The sequence below is a fragment of the Anomaloglossus baeobatrachus genome, chromosome 4 (assembly GCF_048569485.1).
Source record: "Anomaloglossus baeobatrachus isolate aAnoBae1 chromosome 4, aAnoBae1.hap1, whole genome shotgun sequence".
Classification (NCBI taxonomy): domain Eukaryota; kingdom Metazoa; phylum Chordata; class Amphibia; order Anura; family Aromobatidae; genus Anomaloglossus; species Anomaloglossus baeobatrachus.
The window spans coordinates 296886948-296914258 of record NC_134356.1 but is presented as its reverse complement, the minus strand read 5'-3'; the positions used below and the strand labels follow the sequence as shown (position 1 = coordinate 296914258).

The window sequence follows — 27311 nt, the reverse complement described above, 5'->3', positions numbered from 1 at the left end:
TCAGCCACCAGCGACCCATGTAACGACGCTGTGCTTGTAACCATAGTACACATCGGGTTACTAAGCAAAGCGCTTTGTTTAGTAACCCAATGTGTACCTTGCTACGTATGCAGGGAGCAGGAAGCCGGCTTCTAGAAGCTGCGGACTCTGGTAACCAAGGTAAATATCGGCTAACCAAGCAAAGACTTTGCTTAGTTACCTGATGTGTACCTTGGTTACCAGCGTCTGCAGAAGCCGGCTCCCTGCACATTCAGATCATTGCTCTCTCACTGTCAAACACAGCGATGTGTGCTTCACAGCGGGAGAGCAACGACTAAACAATGGTCCAGGACATTCAGCAACGACCGGCGACCTCACAGAAGGAGCCAGGTCGTTGCTGGATGTCACACACAGCGACATCGCTAGCAAGATCGCCGTTGTGTCACAAAAACCGTGACTCAGCAGCGATGTCGCTAGCGATTTCACTTAGTGAGACGTGGCCTTAAGAGGAGGAACAGATAGCCCTGTGAGACCTTGAGGAACTTGCCATCGATCACAACACGTCTGAAGGAGGTAAGATTCCTCCCTCAATACGTCCTCGTTCTAGGAAATTCCCTCCACTGTCTTCCTGTGCTAACATAGAATTGTTCGTACAATTGGTCTCAAAGGAATTTAATAAAATTCCATCCTTTATTTTTCATGACAATCTTACTCGGCAGGAACATATCAGGTTGCGGGAGTTGCGGGCACTTTCTGGGGTCGTGCTGAAGCCGGCAGACAAGGGTGGGAACGTTGTTGTCTGGCCAAAGGACCTCTATGAAAAAGAGGCATCGCTAGCAAGATCGCTGTTGCGTCACAAAAACCGTGACTCAGCAGCGATGTCGCTAGCGATGTCACTTAGTGAGACGTGGCCTTAAGATGAAGTAGCAAAAACCTGGTAACTATCTCCTTAAGAAAAAAAGGAGAAACCTTTTAAAAGTACTGCCCTCTAGGATATATAAATTTTGAGCTGTGCAAACTATATATTATGGTTTGACATTTTGGTAATACTATACAATTTTAAGAACCAACAATTTTGGAGTTTATCCTTATCTAGTAACTCCCCATCTGCCGACTCATCACATCAAAAGATACCATTTTATACTGATAGAAAAGGTCTGGTGTTCTTAAAAGGACCCTGTAACCCAGCTTCATGTTGTATTCCCTGCCTAACGGCACTCTCCTTTGGCTGGCACAGCAGGAAACAGAGGATGAGGCTGAGGAGCTGTAAATGCACCTTAACGCCCAATGCACTTATAGACATATACGGTATATAGAGGATTTGAAAACTCGATTTCTCACTGCGAGAGCACTGCTTTGGGGGTCATATAGGGATCAATTTGCTGATCTTTTAAAGAGAACCCAATCATATAAATAGTTTTGGAGCGCAGAAGTTTCTGACTAGTTACTTTTAAGTGTTTTGGTCTATTAAATGGTTCTTTATTCATTTTAATTTCTTACCCAAATTGGAATAATGGTATTTCCCACTAGTAGAGGAGGACATGCCTGAAGGGGAGACAAGCGGTGATTGGCTGCCAGTGTCCTGTAGCCCCCCAGTGGAATGAGAACGCAACCACTCTTTACCTTCCTCCTGGCTGGTCTGTCGTGATGATGGAGTGTACCTGAGGAATAGAAAATAAAATATCATTTGAGTGTAAATATGTATTAGAAACTATATAAATAATATAAAGATTATAATGAAGACATTTAGTTTGTTTAATATTTTAATTTCATTGTGTTGGACATCACTCGATGGGTGCTTGGATGGGGACCACCCCAGTTAAGTCAAAATGAAGGGACAGATACTCCTTGTAATTTTAAATAAAGAATTTACTTAATTGTAATGTAATTCCAAACTAATATTGTGATACTGCAATCCACATTAAACCTTCATCAGATGATTGCCATAGTAGGTAACTGAAGAGTAGAAGGATGTTGAAGAACTGTATGGCTGGAGCAATGTGTATTGGTGTTGAAAAAAAGCTTCAGAATATATGTTTCGGATTATACTATTAAAGAGATCCCTACATTAAGAATACAAAGAGCGCTGGCCCTCTTCTTCTGACAATTTTAATTAAGTACACTAATACACTAGTATTTGTACTATTGTGCTTAAAGGCAAAATCATAATATTCGGCTTATCAGTATATTAATTAACTTACGTACTGGCCATAACATATCAGGAATAGGGGCATATAATGTTATGAAATAATATGGTCCATGTCATGAACGAGTGAAATCCGTTTGGTATTCCATATGTCATGTGAGTATTGTGCGAGTGTGTGATTGTTTTCTCGCCATGCATCCGTATGATATATGGGATGTTATGTTATGAAATAATATGGTCCATGTCATGAACGAGTGAAATCCATTTGGTATTCCTTATGTCATGTGAGTATTGTGCGAGTGTGTGATTTTCTTCTCGCCAAGCATCCGTATGATATTCGTATGCCATCCATATGCAATGTGTTTTTATTCTCAGCATCTATTATTCTGCAGTCCTTTACAGGTCCATTTACAATGCGCTATGCTACAGAATGGTAATGTATCTGTAATAAACAGATGGTCAGTGTGCCATCCATTTTTTCCCTCTCATTGTACCCCTTGACTTACATTGGCAAGTCTCGTCCGATATACGGAGTCAATTGTAGCATGCAGTGATTTTTTTCGTCAATCCACTTCCAACTGGGGAAAACTTACAGGTAAGATCTGATTCATTGATTGGTCCAAGTGCAATGCGATTTTTTTTCTCACATTACACTTGTCCATTTTATACGCCAGTGTGAGTGTACCCTTAGGCTGGTTAAAATTGGAAACAGAGGCACCTTAAAAGTGACATCATTACTAAATAAAAGTCTATTACATGAGAGTGCAAATACTTCATAGACTATCATTTCATCTATATGATGTGCAAGAAACAGAAAGGCACTTGTGTGTAGAAAGGAGAAAATGGTGTCATAAATATTAGACATAATTTATATAGTGACTAAATTTCCCACCACAAGAAAATGGAAAAAACTAGAAGAAAGGTAAATGGGAAGAGAAAATGTATCTTAACACTAATAGCAAGCCAATATAATAACTAAACTACACAAGACAGGAAATGACTTGATCCAGGGCTTTTATCCAATCATCTTGAGGTCATAAAAGCATATTAGTGATTTGAAAAGAAAAAATGAACTGAAATTGTAGAAAATGGTGATTACATAAGTCTGAGCTTGAAGGCATGTGCCTAAGGAGTGAATGAAAATATTTATTAACAGAGTTGGTAGAAAATGATTCACACAGCCCAAACCATTGGCCACAAAAGTGGTCTGTGGCCATTGGATGGACGCAGAAGAACCGCCTCTTACCTGACAGCATCCACATTTCTTCATCAATGTGTCGCACTGCAACTGTAAGGTAAGAGATGGCTCTCCTCCTCCCATCCAGCAGCCACAGAACACTGTCATGGCTTGGGACGTGTGACTCGTTTCGTCCCAATTCTATTTACTAACTAATGACTCAAGAATCTATGCAATTTAGAAAAAAAATGCACAATTCTAAATAAACTAGATATAAAAAAATTCTCTACGTAATAAAATCTAATTAGACATTTACAACACCTATTTGTCTAGGTAGGAAATTCAGTATTTTTGCTAATGTAATGTGTGCTCTGCTGCAGAGCATCTCCGAACAGGGAACCATTAACAGCTGTTTTCATGCATCCAAAAGTAGCAGCTGAATGTTCCTGTATTTGTGAGCCTCTAAGTATTAATTAGTTGCTTCAGGCCATTATTTCACTGACTTTATTGGCACACCATTAAACCTGTGCATAAAAACAGCTAGAAATGATATGCCACAGTAAGCAATAGAAATGGAAATGTTTAACTTCTCAACTAGAAGTACTTTGAAGACTACTGTAGGTTGTGGTGATAGAGCAATTGCAGCATTTTCCCCAGTGTAAAATATGCACTTATAACAATATATTATTTTACAGACAACATTGAGAGCAGTACATAAAGCTGTATACAAAAGACTGAAGAAAAAGATACATTGATCAATAAGAACGAAAGAAAAAGCAGCCAACGAGGAGTCAAAGATGAGTCAAAGATTTTGAGCTTAGATTCTTGAGATTGTCCTGAGACACTGGAGACCCATTATCTCGGCTGATCCTGTACCATGAGGATACACTGCAGAATCATGACAACTTGCAGAAGCTTCTTAGCCATTCATGATTTCTATAACATAGGCATTCATGGCTTAGGAATCTAATTTTTATTGTCAGCTACAATTCTTCAGCAAAAGTTCTGTCAATATAGCCTACAAGGAATGTTAGGGTATGTTCACGTTTAACTTTATGGATTTTGAAGTGGATCTGCTCAAAATCCACATCAAAAACGGCTTCCAATATTCTTGGAACACTTTTTATTGTCAATTTTGAAGCACATCTGCTTCTAAATCCACATCAAAAAGCTTTGTGTAACATAACCTTTCTGAAGAAGCATGCAGCATTTTTCTAATGAAACAGAGATTGATCAGCACCAAACAGAGTGAGGAACCAAATAGACTGACAGAAAGCAAGAGACGCCCAAAGTGTACCAAGGCAGCATTCAAGCTCAAGGAGTATTTGTACCTCAGTCCCTTTTTGGGCAGGGTGTTTCGGGAAAGCTGCAAACTGTTAAGATAAAGATAACCCCTACAAATAAGACAAAAATATTAGCAGAAAAAAAAAGTTATCGCTATTAAAATGTGTACAATATAAAAATAAGAAAGCCTGCAGTTGACCACTCATGGTTCTTATACTCTTCACTATTGCTTCTTAATGTATACTTAAAAGAGATTTTCCAACAAAATTGATTTTAATCAATAGATCTTGGAATAATAATAATTTCCACAATTGGATGTGTTTAAACAAATGTTCCTGTGCTGAGCTAATCTTATATATATATATATATATATATATATATATATATATATATGTCCCTGCTGTGTACTGTGTAATGGCCGTGTCTGACCGTATAGGAACATGGTCTGATCTCCTGGGCCAGGGAGGAAGCAAAAGAGTATACAGACATTATAGCATAGGATCACACCTTACTCTTTTTCTGAGTTAAAACATTTCCCTGCCTGTTTTTAAAAAATGTTTTATTCAAAGAAAGAAGAATCCCATGCTGTAATTTGTGTATGCTGTTTCACTTCCTCCCCTGTCCAGGAGATGTGGTATGATCAGACCATGTTCCTGTACGGTCAGACACAGTCATTACACAGTTCTTAGCAGGGACACATTCATAAGGTTATCTTATGGAACATTTTTTTTTAAACACATCCAATTGTGAAACTTAATATTATTCCAAGATCTAAAGATTAAAATTAACTTTGTGGGAAATCCACTTTAAAACCATGCCTTATTTATTTTTATATTATTAATTTTCATAATTAGGTCACAGCACATAGACCATAAGGGTATGTTGAAATTACATTTTCCTCCAGTATTTTTTTGAACCAAGAAAAAGGCTTACAAACAACTCATAAGAATCTTTTATTTATTTCTATGGAAAAATGGCTTGCTGTTCATATGTTCAGGCTTTTGAGTAATGCTTCAGGCTTTCAAAAATGCCAAGGCTTTAAAAGAAATGACATGTCCACTCCAAAGATGTTTTCCATCAGGAGGACACACAAAAAACTTTCACAAATCCCCAAGGCTTTACAATAGGAGACAAGGCTAAAAAAAAAGATTTCTGGAAGATACCTGGGCAACTTTGTAAGCATTTTGAAAGTGATTTTTAAAAAGTAAATTAATAAATGCTAGCATTGTATTCACTGCTTAATGAGTTTTCAAAAAAAGGCCAGCAAATCTCTCCCAAAAAATGCTAACAGAAATCGCCAATGAAAACAGTAATAACATAATAATAAAAAAAGAAAACAGCGGAAACAGGGATGAATACCTAAAGTGTTTTCTGCTTGAAAAACAAATGTTTTTAGCCAGTGGGAAAAAAAAACCCATAGTATTACCATACACTGAAGATGGTAGGATAATTTTGGAGGGCAAACTGTCAAAGTTCCATATGAACTCAAATAGTAATATGTAGAGATGAGTAAAAACTACCTCAGCCAGCACTTAAATCATCCTGGAGCCTGTGACATTTACATGTCCCCCAGAGGCCTAGACATAATGTCGCAGTTGCCGCATAAACAACAGAAGCACCTAAGATGTCAGCTTTCGAGTGCTGGCCGAGGGTGTTCATAGGACCTCAGTCCAGCTGCAATGGAGTAGCAACGTGAATGGCAAAAAAGGGTCCTGACGATCTTTGTTCATCTATAGTAACGTGTCTTAAGATTTCCTCAAAGATATTAGGAATCTGAAAGTCCACAATTGAAAGTGGTTACTTCTGATAAAAAAAACCTGTATAAAGTGAACGTGACAGCTGATTCATGCTGCCCGAACCAATGGCAGCATGAATCAGGCACTAGCTCTGTCATTTCTGGAAGTTATGTTTTATGGCGTTTCAGAAAAACATACAATAAATGCTTCATTGACGACTCGTCCTGGTGGGGATCACCGTACCCTGAGAGACAGGTCTATCCGGATACACACAGGTAGGGAGAGACCTGTCACTCTAGGAGAGAGGAGGCGTTAAAAACCACCAGGGCCTCATGAATTTGTTATCAGACATGTATAGTCAATGGTCAGTTTTTAATGTATATTTTCTCTAAAATGTCACAGAAATTCAGAGTAAAACATAACTGGCGGAAATGATGAAGCTGGACTTATTCTGCTCCTAGTTCAGACAGCATGTCACCTGACAGGTTTCCTTTAAACGTGTTTTATCTGCCCAAAATTAATGTTAATTACTTGTACATGGACAGCAGACTGGGTCAGTGGTATGCACTATGGCCTTGCCTCATTTTGGTAATGGGTTTACATCAAATAAAGAGAACCCTTAGGCCATGTGAAACGCGTTGAGTATTTGTTAACACATTATTTGTAAACCAAAACCAGGAGTGGGATAATCAGAGAAAAAGGATAATGGAAACACGGGCACCACTGCATTTTTTGCCCAATCCTGGCTTTGGCTTATAAATACTGAGGTAAAAAATTCATCAAATACTCAACATGCGCATGGGGCCTTAGAATGGAGTCTGCAGGTTCTCCCTGTATTAGCAATGGGTTTTCTCCCATCTAAAACATCTGAGTGGCTTCCAATAATTTTCATCATGTATGTGTTTCAATTCTGACTAATGTGAATGAGCACAACCTCATACATAATATGTTATTGCTATATAACCAACAGGAAATTGGAAAACAAAAGAAAACTGCAAATATTCTCACCTTTCTGAGAGGGTTGACCTCACACTACCAGTCCGCATGAGCATGCTTTGTAGTTCTTGTGTACATGTTGTCAGGCCAGACAATGATCCATGATGACTGAGAGGTAAATCTATGGACTCTGAGCTGGTATGAAGGCTTGTCATAGATTGGTAACTAGGAGTATCTTTACTACCAGCAGATGAACTGCTCAAATTAGTTGTCCACACCTGACCACCCGATGTAAATGAATGAACTGAAGCTGGGCTGGAGGCCAAGGAATGTCCTAAGCTTATAACATCAGGGGTTAATTCATTGGGTTTGCTGAACAAAGGACTGCTGTTTCCGCTCTGTCCGCCAGCGCTTCCCATGCTACCAGTCCCCGATGATGGAGAATCCAAGCTGCCTTGTCTAGCCAGGGATGTGCTGCTGGGGCTGGACATGACTGAAGCAGACTTCACAGCATCAACGCTCACAGGGGAAGAGGGTTTATTTCCTGCTTTTGTGCCAAATAATCTGAAAAGTAATAAAAAATGGCAAATATATATTATGTAGAAGTTTTTTAATTTTCATGACCAAAAGCTCCTAAATTATTCATGGACTACATGGATCATTGATCTATCTCAGTAGCTGCAATAACATGCTTGATTGACTCAAAAACATCAGCATGAACAACAAGAAAGATAACAAAGCATAATGATTTACAGGAAGGATATGTAAAGAGATGTAACCAAGTGTTAAATGAGCTTTATAACTATCCCATTCATATTAAATCTTATACACTGTGTACTGAAAAGTTATTTTGTAACAATATTTTGTGCATTAATTCTTTAGCAAGATCTCTTCTTCTAGGGGTCTGCCATACCTTTCCTCTTAGCTCCCTCTATCACGAGATGTGTGGTGTGAGATGACCAGGTTTTATGTAAACCATAACTTTGCGTTACTAAGTCAAGAGATATATATGCATCTATGTGGCACCACTCAATGGTTGTGATATGAATCACAGCCTGTCAAGGGTTATGCTAAAATGTCATAAAAATACACTAAATCTGCCTTGTGAGAAATTAAAGGGCTTGTCAACTGCTAGGAGAGCCCCTTCTGATTCCATATTAACCACCCATGCCGGCGCCGTTGCAGTCATGCTGGAGCTCGCGCTCCTGGGGGCTCAAGTGACGTTGTGACATCACGCAAGTCCCACGTGCAATCAGCACTTGCTTCTCTATCCCTGCTTTAGGAGACAGGAGCAATTAATAAGGAGTGAGTGGCAGCGGCACAGCTCAAGTCCCGTTGTTAACTTCTTTGTCTGAAGGTGGGTAGACAGAATCTGGCGCAGATTGGATGCGGGACTTGCATGACATCATAAATTTGCTTCTTTCTCCTCATGGACTGAACGTTTATTCTCAAAATTCTCATATATATATATATATATTATGAGCCCCACATAGCTTCCTATATACATTATGGCACCCACATAGCCTCCTAGATACTTCATGAGCCCCCACATAGCCTCCTGTATACATGGCCTTTATACATTATTACTCTACACATAGCCTCCTATATTCTTTATGATGAGCCCCCACATAGCCTCCTAAATACAACATGAACCGTACATAGCCTCTTATAAACATTATGAACCCCCACACAGACTCCTAAATACATCACAAGCCACACTTAGCCTCATATACAAAGTATGAGCTCCCACATATACTCTTAAATATAGCATAAGCCCCCACATAGCCTCCTAAATGCAGCATGAACCCCCACATAGCCTCCTAAATACAGCATGAACCCCCACATAGCCACTCCTCTACCAATGTAATCACTGCAGTCTACACGCTGAGGATGCAGATAGTGGAGATATCAGGCAATGGGCAGTGGTGGAGGGTATGGTGCAGCCCGCAGTCCAGTATTTTCAGCCCTTCTGCTGTCTTAAGGCCCCGTCATACACAGCGACATATCTAACGATATATCGCCGGGGTCACGGATTCTGTGACGCACATCCGGCATCGTTAGCGACGTCATTGCGTGTGACAGCAAGGAATGACCGTTAATGATTAAAAATACTCCCCTTATCGTCCATCGTTGACACGTCGTTCCTTTTTAAAAAATCGCTGATTGTGGAGGACGCAGGTTGTTCATCGTTGCCGAGGCAGCACACATCGGGAACGATGACCTGCAGCTTACCTGCGTCCGCCAGCAATGCGGAAGGAAGGAGGTGGGCGGGATGTTATGTCCCGCTCATCTCCGCCCCCTGCTTCTATTGGGCGTCCGTTAAGTGACGTCGCTGTGACACCGCACGGACCGCCCCCTTAGAAAGGAGGCGGTTCGCCGGCAACAGCGACGTCGCTAGGCAGGTAAGTACGTGTGACGGCTCCAAATGATTTTTTGCGCCACGGGGAGAGATTTGCCCGTGACGCATATACGACGGGGGCGGGTGCTTTCATAGCTTCCTATATACATTATGGCACCCACATAGCCTCCTAGATACTTCATGAGCCCCCACATAGCCTAATATATACTTTATGAACCCCCACATAGCCTCCTGTATACATGACCTTTATACATTATTACCCCACACATAGTCTCCTATATTCTTTATGATGAGCCCCCACATAGCCTCCTAAATACAACATGAACCGTACATAGCCTCTTATAAACATTATGAACGCACACACAGACTCCTAAATACATCACAAGCCACACTTAGCCTCATATACAAAGTATGAGCTCCCACATATACTCTTAAATATAGCATAAGCCCCCACATAGCCTCCTAAATGCAGCATGAACCCCCACATAACCTCCTAAATACAGCATGAACCCCCACATAGCCACTCCTCTACCAATGTAATCACTGAAGTCTACACGCTGAGGATGCAGATAGTGGAGATATCAGGTAATGGGCAGTGGCGGAGGGCATGGTGCAGCCCGCAGTCCACTATTTTCAGCCCTTCTGCTGTCTTACGGCCCCGTCACACACAGCGACGTATCTAACGATATATCGCCGGGGTCACGGATTCCATGACGCACATCCGGCATCGTTAGCGACGTCGTTGCATGTGACAGCAAGGAATGACCGTTAATGGTGAAAAATACTCACCTTATCGTCCATCATTGACACGTCGTTCCTTTTTAAAAAATCGCTGATTGTGGAGGACGCAGGTTGTTCATCGTTCCAGAGGCAGCACACATCGGGAACGACAACCTGCAGCTTACCTGCGGCCGCCAGCAATGCGGAAGAAAGGATGTGGGTGGGATGTTACATCCCGCTCATCTCCGCCCCCTGCTTCTATTGGGCAGCCGTTAAGTGACGCCGCTGTGACACCGCACGGACCACCCCCTTAGAAAGGAGGCGGTTCGCCGGCAACAGCGACATCACTAGGCAGGTAAGTACGTGACACGGCTCCAAACGATTTTGTGCGCCACGGGGATCGATTTGCCAGTGACGCACATACGACGGGGGCGGGTGCTTTCACCAGCGATATCGCTATCGCTAGCGATATCGCTGCGTGTAACACTCCCTTTAGCCCTGGTCTAGAACATACTGGAAAGAACCAACTCTGCAAGAAAAGGAAGTATGCAAAAACACTTGGATCAACAAAAAAATATAATAATCTTTATTATAATACAAGAACTAATCAAAGCACAAAATAAAATTAATTAAAAAGCCAACAGACTATGCAGTAAAAAAATAGGTGTGTCCATAATCAGACTGATACCTATCTTCATGTGCCCAAATGGTAGCAATTAACAGATAACCCCTCTAAAAAGATTAGATACATAACACAATCAGAATGAATATATAATGGCAATTGTGGAAAGATCATAGTAGGTCCACAACATGGCTAAAGAAAATCAAAAGTAACTAACAGTAGATCAATTTGTGTCTATACTGTAAATGAAGACATAATGTATGCACAGAATAACTGTAATAAATATGTGGAAAATCAATGAAACCAAGATAACTGTGATAATTATATAGTAGTAACAATCTAAAGAGATAAGTGAATTAATTTTAATATATTAGACATAAAGAATCAAAAACTTTTAGCCAATTAGAGCCTGTGCTATGCATACAGTATACCACAAAAAAAGTACACCACTCACATTTTTGTATCTATTTTATTATATCTTTCATGGGATCACACTGAAGATATGACACTTTGATACAGTGTAAAGTATTCAGTGTACAGCTTGTTTAACAGTGTAAATTTGGTGTGCCCTCTAAATAATGCAACAGTAGCGCCCCTGAAGCCATCAGTAGCTACAGTGAACTGCATCCTATCCAGAATGCAGATCCTACTCCCAGGGACCCAGAAGACCAGTGCCGGTAACATCAAAACATTCATTTTAATCCCTGTTTTTCCCGTTCCCAAAGACTGGTGACAGGCTAGGGTTGGACCCAATGGATGGCCACCTAGGGGTAGAACCGATCCAGTCCACTAGACAACAACCAGAGGGGAGGGGTCAGACAGTTAGTAAGTGCAAGTGAGAGGAAACTGATGTAACTGTACTGACAGGAGAGTGTAGCAGTGACTTGAGGGCCCAGGCATGTGGTTGCCGGTGGAGTACGGCGGAGTACTCCCGGAACCATAGCACCAATGGGGTACAGAGCCCTAGGTCAGGCAAACGCTCCAGGCAGACCTGATAAAATTTGCACGGTGAGGCAGGGGTGGGATTCAAATTTTTAACAACATTTTTAAATCGGTATTAAACACCCACTGCGAGCTAGCCATACCGTACAGAAATAAAAGGGCTAGGAACAGGAGAAAACCAATGTGGCTAAATAAGGATGTAAAAGGGGCAATGAATAATAAGAAAAAGGCATTTAAAAAGCTAAAACAAGAAGGCAGCGAGGAAGCATTAAAAATATATAGAGAAAAAAATAAAATGTGTAAAAAACAAATATATTTAGCAAAAGTAGAAACTGAGAGACTCATTGCTAAGGAAAGCAAAGCAAATCCCAAACTATTCTTTAATTATATAAACAGAAAAAAGATTAAAATTGATGGTGTTGGCCCTTTAAAGAATAATGAGGGTAAAATCATAGAAAGCGATGTGGGAAAAGCAAATGTTTTAAATACTTTTTTCTCAACTGTGTTCACACAGGAAAAGCATATGCCAGGGGAAATGCAGAGTGATCATGTAAATGCCCCATTAAGTATGACCTGCCTAACCCAGGAAGAAGTGCAGAACCGACTTAGTAACATTAAAATTGACAAATCACCAGGCCCTGATGGCATTCACCCTCGGGTATTAAGGGAGTTAAGTAATGTGATAGACAGGCCTCTATTCCTTTTATTTAAAGACTCTATAGAAACTGGGTCTGTTCCACTGGATTGGCGGCTAGCAAATGTGGTACCAATATTCAAAAAAGGGTGCAAAAGGGAACCTGGAAACTATAGGCCGGTAAGCTTAACATCTGTTGTGGGTAAAATGTTTGAAGGGTTTTTAAGGGATACTATTATGGAATGTCTCAATGTTAATAACTGTTTAACTCCATATCAACATGGATTTATGAAGGATCGCTCCTGTCAAACTAACCTGATCAGCTTCTATGAGGATGTAAGCTCTCACATGGACCGAGGAGAATCATTGGATGTCATTTATCTCGACTTCGGTAAAGCATTTGACACTGTCCCACATAAAAGACTGCTAAGTAAAATGAGAAAGCTTGGGCTCGGGGAAAATGTGTGTAGATGGGTAGGTAGCTGGCTTAGTGGTAGAAAACAAAGAGTGGTTATTAATGGTGCATACTCAGATTGGGCCAGGGTTACTAGTGGGGTGCCACAGGGGTCTGTATTGGGCCCCCTACTATTTAATATATTTATTAATGATCTGGTGGATGGTTTACAGAGTAAAATATCAGTATTTGCAGATGATACAAAACTATGTAAGGTAGTTAACACAAAGGAGGACAGTTTGCAACTACAGATGGACTTGAGTAAATTGGAGAATTGGGCTGAAAAATGGCAAATGAGGTTTAACACAGATAAGTGTAAGGTTATGCACATGGGAAGGAGAAACAGATGCTACGATTACTTACTAAATGGGAAACTGCTGGGGAAATCAGACATGGAAAAAGACTTAGGCATCTTAGTGAATAAGAATCTAAATTGGAGTGCCCAGTGTCAGGCAGCAGCCACCAAAGCAAATAGGGTGATGGGATGCATTAGAAGAGGTCTGGGGGCACGAGATGAAAACATCATTCTCCCTCTGTACAAATCACTAGTCAGACCACACTTGGAGTATTGTGTGCAATTTTGGGCGCCGGTGCTGAAGAAAGACATTACTGAACTTGAAAGGGTTCAGAGGCGGGCTACTAAAATAATAAATGGAATGGGTGCATTACAATACACGGAAAGGTTATCAAAATTAGGTCTATTTACTCTAGAAAAGAGAAGACTTAGGGGAGACCTAATAAATATGTACAAATATATCAGAGGGCCATATAGAGATCTCTGCCATGATCTGTTTGTACCAAGGACTATGACAAGAACAAGGGGGCATTCTTTTCGATTGGAGGAAAGAAAATTCCTACATCAGCATAGAAGAGGGTTCTTCACGGTAAGAGCAGTGAGGCTCTGGAACTCTCTTCCTGAGGAAGTGGCGATGGCCAACTCACTGAATGAATTTAAGAGAGGAATGGATGCATTTCTTGTTAGCAAAAGTATAGAAGGTTATAAATAGCATAATCTTACAGGTAGATAGAAGAGCGACCAAGATTATTAGAGGAATGGGTGGGCTGCAATACCAAGACAGGTTATTAAACTTGGGGTTAGTTAGTTAGGAAAAACAAAGGCTTAGGGGGATCTAATCACAATGTATAAATATATGAGGTGACAGTACAGAGACCTTTCCAAAGATCTCTTTACACCTAGGCCTGCGAGTGGAACACGGGGGCATCTGCTACGTCTTGAGGAAAGAATGTTTAATCATAATCACAGATGAGGATTCTTTACTGTACGAGCAGTGAGACTATGGAGCTCTCTGCCGTATGATGTTGTATTGAGGGATTCACAAGTAAAATTTAAGCAGAGCCTGATCGCATTAATTGAAAAATATAATATTACCAGTTATGTATATTGGATTTTATGACAGGGTGTTGATCCAGGGAACTAGTCTGATTGCCGTATGTGGAGTCAGGAAGGAATTTTTTTCCCCATTGGAGCTTATTTGACACATTGGGGTTTTTTTGCCTTCCTCTGGATCAACATGTTAGGCTACGGGTTGAACTAGATGGACTTAGAGTCTCCCTTCAACCTTAAAAACTATGAAACTATAAGGTTCTCTGTAAACCCCGCCCATTTGAAAACCATATCCATTCTGTAACCACACCCATTTTGTTAGCCACACCCATTTTCACGCACTTTCCTCAACCAAAAAATACAAGTAATTTAAAGTAAAATCTCTTTCCCCTTCTTCCCCTCCTATACCTTCACTCTCCTGCCCAGTACTAGTTGTTCCAGTCACTGTCAGTCATATTGTATTAAATGATTTTTCTACAATTTTTAAAAATTATTACTAAAGGAGCCCTGCTAAAATTGGAACGGACGACCTTCCCCATACAGATCTCATCCCATGTGGGCTCTTTCCCCTGCAGATCTCATGGCATGTGGCTGCTTTTCCAGTGCAGATCCCATCCCATGTGGTCTCTTTCCCTTGCAAATCCCATACCATGTAGCTCCTTCCCCCTACATATCCCATCCCATGTGGTCTCTTTCCCTTGCAGATCCCATACCATGTAGCTCCTTCCCCCTACAGATCCCATCCCATGTGGCTGCTTTTCCAGTTCAGATCCCATCCCATGTGGTCTCTTTCCCTTGCAGATCCCATCCCATTATGGCCTCTTTCCCCCTACAGATCCCATCCCATTATGACCTCTTTCCCCTGCAGATTCCAAACTATTATAGCCCCTTTGCCCTGCAGATCCCATCCCATTATGACCCCTTTCCCCTGCAGATCCCATCCCATTATGTCCACCCTCCCCTGTAGATCCCATCCCATGTGACCTCTATCCCCTGCAGATCCTATTCCATTATGGCCTCTTTCCCCTGCAGATCCCATCCCAAGTGGTCTCTTTCCCCTACAGATCCCATCCCAGTTGGCTTCTTTCCCCTGCAGATCTCATCCCATTATTACATCTTTTCCCTGCAGATCCCATCCCATTATGACCCCTTTCCCCTACAGATCCCATCCCATTATGGCCCTTATCCCCTTCAGATCCCATTCCATTATGTCCCCTTTCCCCTGCAGATCCCATTCCATTATGGCCCCTTTTCCCTGCAGATCCCATCCCATTATGGCCCCTTTCCCCTGCAGATCCCATCCCATTATGTCCCCTTTCTCCTGCAGATCCCATCTCATTATGGCCCATTTCCCTTGCAGATCCCATCCCATTATGGCCCTTTTCCCCTGCAGATCCCATTCCATTATGGCCTCTTTCCCTTGCAGATCCTGTCCCATTATGGCCTTTTTCCCCTGCAGATCCTATCCCATTATGGCCTCTTTCCCCTGCAGATCCCATCCCACTTGTGTGAAAGACACTAACACAAGTGAATACAGGTAACCGGATCACCGGAGCCGTTTCCTGCCGTTTAGGGAAACGGGCTGCTATATTAACAACCGGTTCACCTGAACCAGACAGAACTAGCTGAATCCCACCCCTGCGTACAGCCGTATACAAAAACATATAAACACCTACACACAGCATAAAGCCATATACACATACATATACACACAGACACCTACACGCAGCATACAGCCATATACACATACATATACACACAGACACCTACACACAGCGTACAGCCGTATACATATACACAGATATAGTCACATAGAAGCGTATACCTATTTGAAAACATTCACATACAAATTATCATACACTTAGACAGACACAATCCTATACACACACTTACTGAGGTGGCTTTTACCGTTGATGATGGTGGACACTTCTTCTCTTTTCTCCCATGCAGCCCACAGACTTGTTTGATGGTAAATCCCAGTGTACTAAAAGACCTGTGCTGATGTCATTCCCACGTGATCAGAAGGAGCAGAGCCTCAGCCAACACAGCTGATATTAGAAATAAACTCCACATGGTCCTGGAGTTTTTTAGAGTAGAAGCAGAGGTCTGAGGTAAGACCTCCAGATGTGGGGAGGCAGGAGGAGGGGCACTGGGGGAAAGGGGGGTTGAAGCCTGCATAATTATAGTGGACGGGAGGAAGCATGGCCACACCCACTAACAAAGACGGTCACGCCCACTACCCAGGCAGGTCCTCTAGCCACTGGGATGTAGCCGCAACAGTTATCTGATGCCCTTTGGCTGGACGGAGGCAGTGCGCGCTGCAGAAAGCCCTTATAACACACATGGTGGCGCACTGGGAACTGCGCACGGCCGTGTCTCCTGTACTATGCGGCCGATGAGCGCTGTCTGCACCTGTATGTGTTAGTGTGCCTGTCCATATCACAGTACAGGAGACACGGCCACGCGCAATTCAGTGTGCGAGGCCATGTGTGTTATAATGACATTACGCAGCAGGTTGCCAGCCCAATACAACAGGTGGGAGAGCAGCCCAGGGAGCAATTGCCCGCCTGCCTCGCGGATTGCGGCTCTGGGATCTTCCCGGTTTGGGGAACCGGCTGCTATTTGAAAAACCGGTGCCACCGAACCGGAGAGAACTGGCTGAATCCCACCCCTGCGGTGAGGGGACCATCCATGACCTCACCGACCGTAAAGTTTGGGACACAGTAGCAATGGGAGAACCGCGGAACAAGACCAGAGAAACCGACTCCACAGGGTTCAAGCTACCTGTCATATATATGGACTAAGACTGAAAGACGACCAGGAGGGGACCCCCAGACGCTCCAAGCCACGGGGACCCACCAACCAGAGACAGGTGAAGGGGAAAGAAGCCACAAGGTTACCACACCGGCACTGGGACTAAGGGGACCAGTAGTGAGGACCAGCCTTCTTCGGGTTGCCAGCCATAACAATGCTGTGAGTAAAGAAACCAATTGCACTGCAATCCATTGTGTGACCTACCTTCTTTCCGCGACCAACAACATCATCTATCCCCTGGGTCCTGGCCCTACTTGCGCAGGGCCCAACATCCAGGCTGCCACCAACATCAGCCCCAGTAGTGAGAAACTGTGCAGCGGCGGCTCCACTTAAATAGCCGAAACCCGCAAGTGGCGTCACAACAAAACTTTTATTATATTTCCCCTGTAAATAACCCCTTTTTAAGTGACCCCCAGGTCACGGAACCAGGAAATGGCCACCCAGTGACATATCCCAGCAATACACCGCCCGGGACCGAGTACCCCATAGCCCTGAAGCGAGTCTCAACACACAGCCAATAATGTCTAAACCGCTACCAACAAAAGTGAGTACACTCTAAGTGAAAATGGCCAAATTGTGGCCAATTAGTCATTTTTCCTCCTTGGTGTCATGTGACTCATTAGTGTTACAAGATTTCAGGTGTGAATGGAGAGAAGGTGTGATAAATTCAGTGTTATCACTCACACACACGCTCATACTGGTCACTGGAAGTCAACATGGTCTCCCATGGCAAAGAATTCTCTGAGGATCTGAAAAAAAGAACTGTTTATCTATATAAAAATCGCCTAGGCTATAAGAAGATTGCCAACACCCTGAAACTGAGCTGCAGCACAGTGGTCAAGACCATACAGCGGTTTAAAGAGACAGGTTCCACTAAGAACAGGCTTCAACATAGATGACCAAAGAAGTTGAGTGCATGTGCTCAGCATCATATCCAAATGTTGTCTTTTCAACATATACATATGAGTGCAGCCAGGATTGCTGCAGAAGTTAAAGGGGTGGGGGTCAGCCTGTCAGTACTCAGACCATATGCCGCACACTGCATCAAATTGGTCTGCATGTCTGTTGTCTTCTAAAGATGATGAACGAAAAGCTTGCTGAAGACGAGCAGACTAAGGGCGTAGATTACTGGAGCCACGTCTTGTTTTATGATAAGACCAAAATAAAGTTTATTGATTCAGATGGTGTCAAGAGTGTGTGGTGGCAACCAGGTGAGGAGTACAAAGACAAGTGTGTCTTGGCTAAAGTCAATCATGGTGGTGGGAGTGTCATGGTTTGGAGCTGCATGAGTGCTGCCGGCTGTGGGGAGCTACTGTTCATTGAGGGAACTATGAATGCCAACATGTACTGTGTCATACTGAAGTGGAGCATGATCCCATCCCTTCGGAAACTGGGCAACAGGGCAGTATTCCAACATGATAATGACCCCAAACACACCTCTAAGACGACCACTGTCTTGATAAAGAAACTGAGGGTAAAGGTGCTGGGCTGGCCAAACATGTCTCCAGACCCATATTCTATTGCGTATCTGTGGGGCATCCTCAAGCAGAGGATGGACGAGGGCAAGGTCTCTTACATCCACCAGCTCCATGATGTCGTCATGGAAGAGTGGAAGAGTAGTCCAGTGGAAACTTGTGAAGCTCTAATGAACTCCAGGCCCAAGAGAGTTAAGGCAGTGCTTGAAAATAATGGTGGTAACACAACATTTTGACACTTTGGGCATAATTTGGCCATTTTCACTTAGGGGTGTACTCACTTTGGTTGCCAGTAGCTTAGACATTAATGGCTGTAGGTAAAGCTATTTATAGGGCACACCAAATTTACACTCCTATACAAGCTGTACACTGACTACTATACATTGTATCAGAGTGTCATATCGTCAGTATTGTCCTTTGAAAATATATAATAAAATAATTTCCAAACATTTAAGGGGTGTACTCATTTTTTATATACTGTATGTGTTTCCAGATACAGTATATAATGTTCAAAAGTGATAGTGGGAATGAATCACTGCATACTACCATCTAACCATCACTTTTGGACATTAATATATGAACACACGTAGGCATAGCACAGACTCTTATTGGCTGTAAGTTTTTGATTTGTTATGTGTAATATATTCTACTTAATTCAGTTATCTCTTTGCATCATTACTACTATAGAATTATCTTAGTTGTCTTGGTTTGATTGATTTTACACATATTTATTACAGTTTTTCTGTGCATTCCTTAACTTATGTCTTCAGTTACAGTATAGACACACTTTGGTCTACTGATATTTACTCTTGATTTTTTTTTACCGATTTTCTGGACTTAATACCATGTTTCCACTATCACCACTATATATTAATTCTAAGGGCGGCTTTGCACGTTGCAACATCGCACGTGCGATGTCGGTCGGGTCAAATCGAAAGTGACGCACATCCGGCGTCACGTTCGACATCGTTGTGTGTAAATTCTAGATGATACGATAAACGAGCGCAAAAGCATCATTATCATATCATCGCTGCAAGCTCCGACCTTTCCATAATTTTGCTGCAGCGATGGTACGATGCTGTTCCTCGTTCTTGTGGCAGCACACATCGCTGTGTGTTACGCCGCAGGAGCGAGGAACTTCACCTTACCTGCCGCCGGTGGCTCTACAGAAGGAAGGAGGTGGGCGGGATGTTTACATCCCGCTCATCTCCGCCTCTCCACCGCTATTGGCCTCCTGCCGTGTGACATCGCTATGACGCCGCACGACCCGCCCCCTTAGGAAGGAGGCGGGTCGCTGGCCAGAGCGACGGTCGCAGGGCAGGTGAGTGCATGTGAAGCTGGCGTAGCGATAATTTTCGCTACGCCAGCTATCATAAGATATCGTACCTGCGACGGGGGCGGGGACTATCACGTGCGACATCGCAGCATCGGCTTGCGATGTCGCAACGTGCAAAGCCCGCCTAATTGTGTTATGTATCTGATCTCTTTTGGGGTTATCTGTTAATTGCTACCATTTGGGCACATTAGGATAGGTGTCAGTCTGATTATGGACACACCTAGTTTGTTACTGCATAGTCTTTTTAAATCTTTTTTTTGTGCTTTGATTAGTCCTTCAATTATAATAGTGCTTTTGCATACTTCTTTTTCTTCAACACTTTTGCCCCAAAAAGCAAAATCAGTAACAGCTAACCCTAACTTAATACTAATGAAGTCTGATGTGTCAGCCTTAGGGCATGTGCGCACATTGCGTTCTGTGGCTTGCAGAAATAAACGCATCCTCTGGCAGAATTTGTCAATGTCAAATTTGGTTTTGACCACAAAAATGCTTGATAAACGCATGCGTTTTGAGTAAGTTTTCATTGCGTTTTAGGTGCGTTTTGATTGCTTTTCACATGCGTTTTACTTACGTTTTGGTAGTTGCGTTTCCAAAACATTGTCATGATAGAATAAAGCTTCCAGAAATAAAAAAACAAAAACAAAATAGACATCTACTGATGTCATTTCATGCTACCAAACATTCATTACATTCGGTTGAATAGGTAGAATCTCTTAGAAAATGTCTTTGCAAATTGGAAATCTACGTTAGTTGAGGATGTGATGTAATCAGGGAAGCCATTGAGCTCACTACCAGCCAAAAACAGATGCATTTTGTTGACAAATATACATGCAGATCGCATTAAAAATGCAAGTAAAATGCAATGATTTGAATTTAGGATGCGTTTTGATAATTCTCATTGACTTCAATGTTAGCAAAACGCTGCCAAAACGCTCAAAAGAATTGACATGTTGCTTTTTTAAAACGCAGAGATTTTGACAAAATTTTGTCACAAAAAACCGCAGCGTTTTTGGACACATGGTGAGCACAAAATATGCCTATTTCCCATAGACTTTGCTTGGAAAACAAAACGCATGCATTTTGGCATTAAAACACTGCGGAAACGCATGAGAAACCACGTGTGCACATGCCCTTAGGCAACGTTCCCACAATGAGCTTTCAATGTTGCAGAATTTCTTCATCTATTATGTATATTTTTATCGTGTTTTTGACACTAGGGTTTTTTGTCGCTTGTTGGTATGCTATGCTTTAAATAAAGCTGGTTTGTTTTTGAAACTTCCTGGTATTTGGCTTTGACAAAACTGTATTGACATTCTTGGGTGTAGATTAAACGCATTCTTGATGCGTTTCTGTGGCGGAAACACACTAAAAGCGCATTTGAGTTTTTTAGCTGTGCATTTTCAGCATCTAATGCAAGCCTATGGGGAAATTCCGCACAGAAAACTCGTGAACCCACAAGATAAATTGACAAGCTGCAGACTGGAAAAACACAGTTTATACAACGTAAAGCAAGAAGCACAGAGGGCAGGAGAGTTCTATAAATCCCATCCACTTTGCTGGAACTGTAAGATGCTCCATTTTAGCCTAAACAAAAATATGCACAGTCAAAAACGCATCGTGGGAACGTTTTGCCTTAGGCTCAAAGAACCAAAATGGGATTGTTACATCTGCACCCACTATAACAACAAATATACAGAATAAAGGATTTGTACAGAGGCTACTATACAAGTCATTGTCATATGGCAGCTTATAATTAATAGCTCTGAGCCTATAGAAATACAATGCCTGATCTAGTACATGTGTTTATGGTGGACATTAACAAAAATATGTCCTCATGATTAAAAATTATCCTATTGTAGCCCATTTATATGACATTCAATACACAAAGTTATTTATTCAAGGACTAGAAGAAAAAAAATCCTGCAATATCTACTTTGCCCACAAGGGGGAGACAGTTCCCCATAATAAATATATCATTTTGACTTTTCTTTTTTTCAGAATTTGTATTCACATGTTCAGAATTAAAGTGGACAACATGACTTTCTATCTGTAAGAGATGGGATTACAGCACTTTAATAGATATGTAATAATAACTACAGCATCTAATCACAAATGTGTTGGTTCCTGTTCTCTTATTCCATATATCTATCTGGGACTCCTCTATGCAAAATGTGAATTATCATTACATAATAACACTGTCCCTGAAAGTATGAATGTTGTAAAAAAAATAAGTTGTTTCAGACATGATCATTTATTTAAATAGTGTTTCTAAGAGAAGAAGAAATTATTATTATTATTATTATTATTATTATTATTATGTATCTATTCTAATGCCCTACACTATGGGCACTAAGATTTAGAGCTTGGCTGTATGATTGCAGGTTTATATTTCTCAGAAACGGTAATGATAGGGAGACCTGACTAGTCAGGTGTGACCACCAGCCAGTTTCCCACCTTCCTGGCTCCAGTTGATTAACAGTAGTGATGAGCGAGCACTTCCATGCTTGGGTGCTCCGTACTCGTAACTAGCACTTGGTTCTCGGATGCGCACAACTCAAGTATCCGAGTATGGAAGTCAATGGGGAACTTGAGCATTTTTCCAGGAAAAATGCTAGAGTTCCACATTGATTTCCATTATACTCAGGTGTTCGAGTCGCACCCATCCGAGAACCAAATGCTAGTTACTAGTACTGAACAACCGAGCATGAAAGTGCTCGCTCACTCCTAATTGACAAGTCCCTCCATATGTCACCTGATTTATGCTATAGAATCCACGAGCAGACTGACATCATTGTGACCAGGTATATATTTCTCTGAAACACTCCTGCATTTCAGAGAAGATATACTGTAAAGATTCATCCGGAGCCCAAACCTAGGGATGAGACTAGTCCAGCAACGGTCCCGGCCAGCCTATTCCTATCGTTGCTAGAGGTGATTGACAGGTTTCTAGTGATGAAGGAGACCTGTCAATCACATGAGGCGAATATTTAAAGTATATCATCACTAAAATGCTGAATCAATCATGAAGCCAGGCCCTGATCATGTTACCTGCAGTTTGTACAGCATGAAATAGGGGACAGGTTCCATTTGACAACACTTTTTAGTTGACTTACTTTGTGTTAGAATTGTGTGCCACAATTTTGGCACATTTTTTGGCACACAGTGTCTCATGATAAACTGTTGCCCCCGTCGCATTAAGCCACATCCCTTTAGCAAGACCATGCCTCCTTGTTGGATGAGACACAGAAAGTGTTAAAATCCATAACACAGATGTTGCCTCTCAAGGAGGACAGTTTTGGCTGCCAATGGCATTAGAATTTTAGCACAATTCATCCTTATTGCTATATTTTTACATATCTTAAAATGATCACTGGACATTCAGAAAACTTGATCTCAATTGATATTGTGCTAAAAAAGCAAATACCTTTATCTAAAAGTTTTATTCTATTACCCTTGAAAAAAATCACTACTTAGTGCCTCCACTAGGTGGCTGTCTTTTGCCTATCTTCCTCACCACTGCCTATGGTCAAGCGTAATCCTCCAGCAGCAGACAGATTAGGTGGAGCTGCGGCTTTATTTTCTGCTTTTGCTCTCCTGGCAAACTGCATACAGACATAGCAGAGAGGCGGGCAGCTCTTCAGTTCACAGCAGGCAAAGCATTGGACAAAAGCAAAAGCAAAGCATGCTAGAAAATGAAGAAAGCAAGTCTCTGTACCTATAGTGCTGGTAGATTGCTAATGAAGAGAAACCCTACATTCCTATAGAATAGCGGGAAGGCTGCATGAGGCTCAGGACAATTGCTGAACATATTATACTGGACATGCTAACTTGTGACGCCAAAAACTATACTTTTCTACAGTTTTTTTCAAAGACAGTATGTTTTAAATTCACAACATATTACTGTATGTAAAACTTAGTTGTAACCATAAAGTGGTTGTCTACTGCATTCAATTTCTTTATAAATGAGCCTGTGATTGTCCTATCATAAGGAAAAACACAAACTCATCTATTGGACTTCTTCCTCTTCCAGTGGGGGTCGGTGGAATGGAGAAAAGTGTCTCCTAACTCCTTTAGTGTATATTGTTTTTACATTAGAACCACCATGGGCCCATTTTAAAGTAATTCAACATAGAGAACAACCTCTTAAAATAGAGAAAAGTCTGTAGAACACCCATAATGGTGTCTAATATTTATTGAAAAAAATAATGCTGCAGATTTTGTCATATTTTTGGGCATTTATGACAAAATTTGCAATTTGATGTATCAGAGATGTAAACCTAGCCGAATTTATTGTTATTTCCTGAGATATTTCTTTTCTGTGTCCTAGAAAACTTCATACAAGCCTCAATGTCATAGCTTCACCAGAAAACCTAAGAAACATCAGGGATGACAAATTGTGATGATGCAGAGAACACACATCAGCGATACACAAAGTCTCACCTCCGGAATGTAGGAGAAGCAATATCAGGATATTTTGATCCGGGCTGCCTCAGACCTTGAGTACCGCAGGCACTGGCTGATGTCGGACTTGATTTAGGAGAACTTGATAAAGAGACACTTTCTGAATCGGATACCTTGTCCTTGTCCTTGTCTGGTTGAGTGATATTGACAGGACTGGAGCGCTCGGAGATTTTTGAAGGCTCTCGTAGTTTAGTGCCTGCTGCGCCACCTGACTTGCTGCTGACATTTGAGTCAATGCTACTTGTACTTGACCTGTGTCCTCCCCTTCCTGGAATACCACTAGTATTGGACTTAGAAGGACGTGGTAAACTGCGATACTGCAGAGTGGCTTTAGAGTTGGCCAGTAACACTCCATCATCTTGATTTTGCGACCCATCAAGACTTGTCTTCCTGCCAGCACCTTTACCTCCAATTCCCGATGACTTGGGCATTTTCCCAAGTGTCGCTGATCCACTAGTAATAGTAGCCCCACTTCCAGTTATGGTAGGTGAACTCACTCCAGCCTTCTTAAAGCCAAATGAGCCAGTGGCTGTTGGTCGTGCGATCCCAGAAGGTGGCTTTTTACCTTCATCCCCGCTGCTTTTTCCTGCATCTGAGGGGGAGCGCTGCAAGGGGCCACCTTTAAGTGGTGCTTTCACTTTTTCAGAAGCTTTTACATCATCTGTTTTTCCTGGTGGAAAATTATTAATTGAATTAATTAAAGAAGAATATTAGAAACAGCTTTTTAAAAAGCATGACATATAAAATAGCTGGGAAAATAGATGTTTGGTTTCCTTTTATTTTCTATACCTGGCGTTTTTAGTGAGCTGCTTCCAGATTTGTGCCTAGATGATGTTGTTCCTATTTGGGCAGTCATTCCTCGCCTCCACGACCCAGTCTGAGAGATAGATAGAGACTTTTGTCCTCCTTTTTCCGAGTCATCGGACAGCCCAGATGAAAGCCCTTTCCATTTACCACTCTCCATACAGAAATCATATTCATCATCTTGTTTCTTCATCTCATCATTGCACCAAGTCTTCTCACCTTCTGTCTTTATCTGTAGCACATAGAACAGAGAGAGCAGATCTATGGTTAAATATTAGGTGTAACAATGTGGACTTTTTAAGACAAACAAAAAACAATAATAAAGACTATGGCTATTTGTGGCCTAACATGACGCCTCTCTGTCTTCGACAAGTGATAAAATATCCAATGCTAAAATTAAGATCAAAATTACTTATTGAGACTATTGTCACATTTTAAAATGCAATCCTGGAAGGATCAGAATCATCCTCCATCATGTAATGCTCCAAGCAAAATATGAAGTGTTTTATGCCTGGTGTAGGGGCAGGCCATGTATGCCAAAGGGTTGTGTTTATTCTGGGATTTTTGGGGCTTAAAAGGTGTTGTCCAGTGAAGATAAATTACCAGCTATCCGCATGGATAGTCCAACCACACATTAATTGCCAGAATGGGGCACCATCACTGCATTCATTCTCTATGGGTCTGCCAAGTGCTTGGATTTTATGGGATAGCCCCATAAAAAATGAATGGATTCACAGTCAGGCACTGCAGCTCCATTCTAACAGGGATAAAGTAGATGGACCCCTACCAAAATGTTATCACCTATCATATGAACAGGTAAGAAGTCTTCACTGGAGAACCCTCTAATAAACATAGCATGTAGGTTTTCATTAAGTGTTCTTTTAGGTTTCTAGTTTATTCTTTTAAAAGGCTTTAAAAAAGGTTCACTTCTATGCTGTTGTTATATGGCTAAATTTCAGAGCCAGTGTTTGGCTGCAAAACTAAAGCGGGGTTTACACGCTGTGACATCAGCCGCCCCCGTCATATGGCCGATATGTGGTGATCACTGCCGTAGCGAACATTATCGCTACAGCAGCATCACATGCACATACCTGCTCTGCGACGTCGCTCTGGCCGGCGAACCGCCTCCTTTCTAAGGGGGTGGGTCACGCGGCGTCAAAGCGATGTCCCACGGCAGGCGTCCAATAGAAGCGGAGGGGCAGAGATGAGCGGGACGTAAACATCCCGCCCACCTCCTTCCTTTCGCATTGTTGGTGGAGGCAGGTAAGGAGATGTTTGTCGCTCCTGCGGTGTCACACATAGCGATGTATGCTGCCACAGGAACGACAAACAACATCGCTAAAAAGCAGAAAATGATTTTTTATTTCAGGACGACCTCTGCACGGCAAACGATTTCGCCCTCTTTTGCGATCGTTTCAGATCGCTCTTAAGTTTTACACACTGCGATATCGTTAATGACGCCGGATGTGCGTCACAAACAACGTGACCCCGACGATAATTCATTAATGATATCGTAGCGTGTAAAGCCCGCTTAAGAGTGAGGTCTATTCAGTTTCATTACAGGTCATTATCACTTTTAAAAAAAAAAAAATTAATATGTGATAGAGATTGCAAAATGCTGCTGATCAGTGAGTTCTCAGGAATGTTAATCAGTCTATACCGTGCTCTGCAGTGAGTAGCTCCAGCATGCTGAGCATACACAGTGCAGGCTTAAGGGCACGCTCACACGAGCGTGAAAAACGGACGAGTGCAGTGCAAGAAAATCTCACACTGCACTCTGACCAATGTTAGTCAATGAGGGAGAGCAGTTGGTCAGCTTTTCTCGCATCCAGATTCAAGAAAGCTGAGCCGTATTGTGACGCCCTGGCAAAACCAGGTAGTCACACAGAGAGGCCCCCGCACAACACCTTCCCACACAGGGCTACATACAGACCTGAAACCCTAGCCACCCCCCCTTAGGGTAGGACAGACACACCAGTGGGCCAAACCAGGTGGATGAGAAACACCCACCTAGGGGTCTGGAGAACCCAGGGAGGGAAAAGCAGGGAGTTAAGTTCAGGAGGAGAGGAGTGGAGTAGTGAGGAGAT

The 27311-nt window shown here is 42.1% G+C and overlaps 1 protein-coding gene across 11 annotated transcripts in view; it reads right to left on the bottom strand.

The window, feature by feature from the left end:
* Nucleotides 1-27311, bottom strand: part of NAV3 (neuron navigator 3) — a 1060193-nt gene that overhangs the window by 110561 nt on the left and 922321 nt on the right. For 9 of the 11 annotated variants that reach the window (XM_075344930.1, XM_075344922.1, XM_075344924.1 and 6 more), the window contains 5 exons: nt 25210-25456; nt 24400-25090; nt 7331-7822; nt 4634-4696; nt 1480-1640 (listed from right to left, as the gene is read on the bottom strand). In XM_075344930.1, coding sequence (XP_075201045.1) covers nt 1480-1640; nt 4634-4696; nt 7331-7822; nt 24400-25090; nt 25210-25456 — 1654 coding nt within the window. The remainder of the gene's footprint in view (nt 1-1479; nt 1641-4633; nt 4697-7330; nt 7823-24399; nt 25091-25209; nt 25457-27311) is intronic. The other 2 variants (XM_075344927.1, XM_075344932.1) reach the window with 1 other exon arrangement.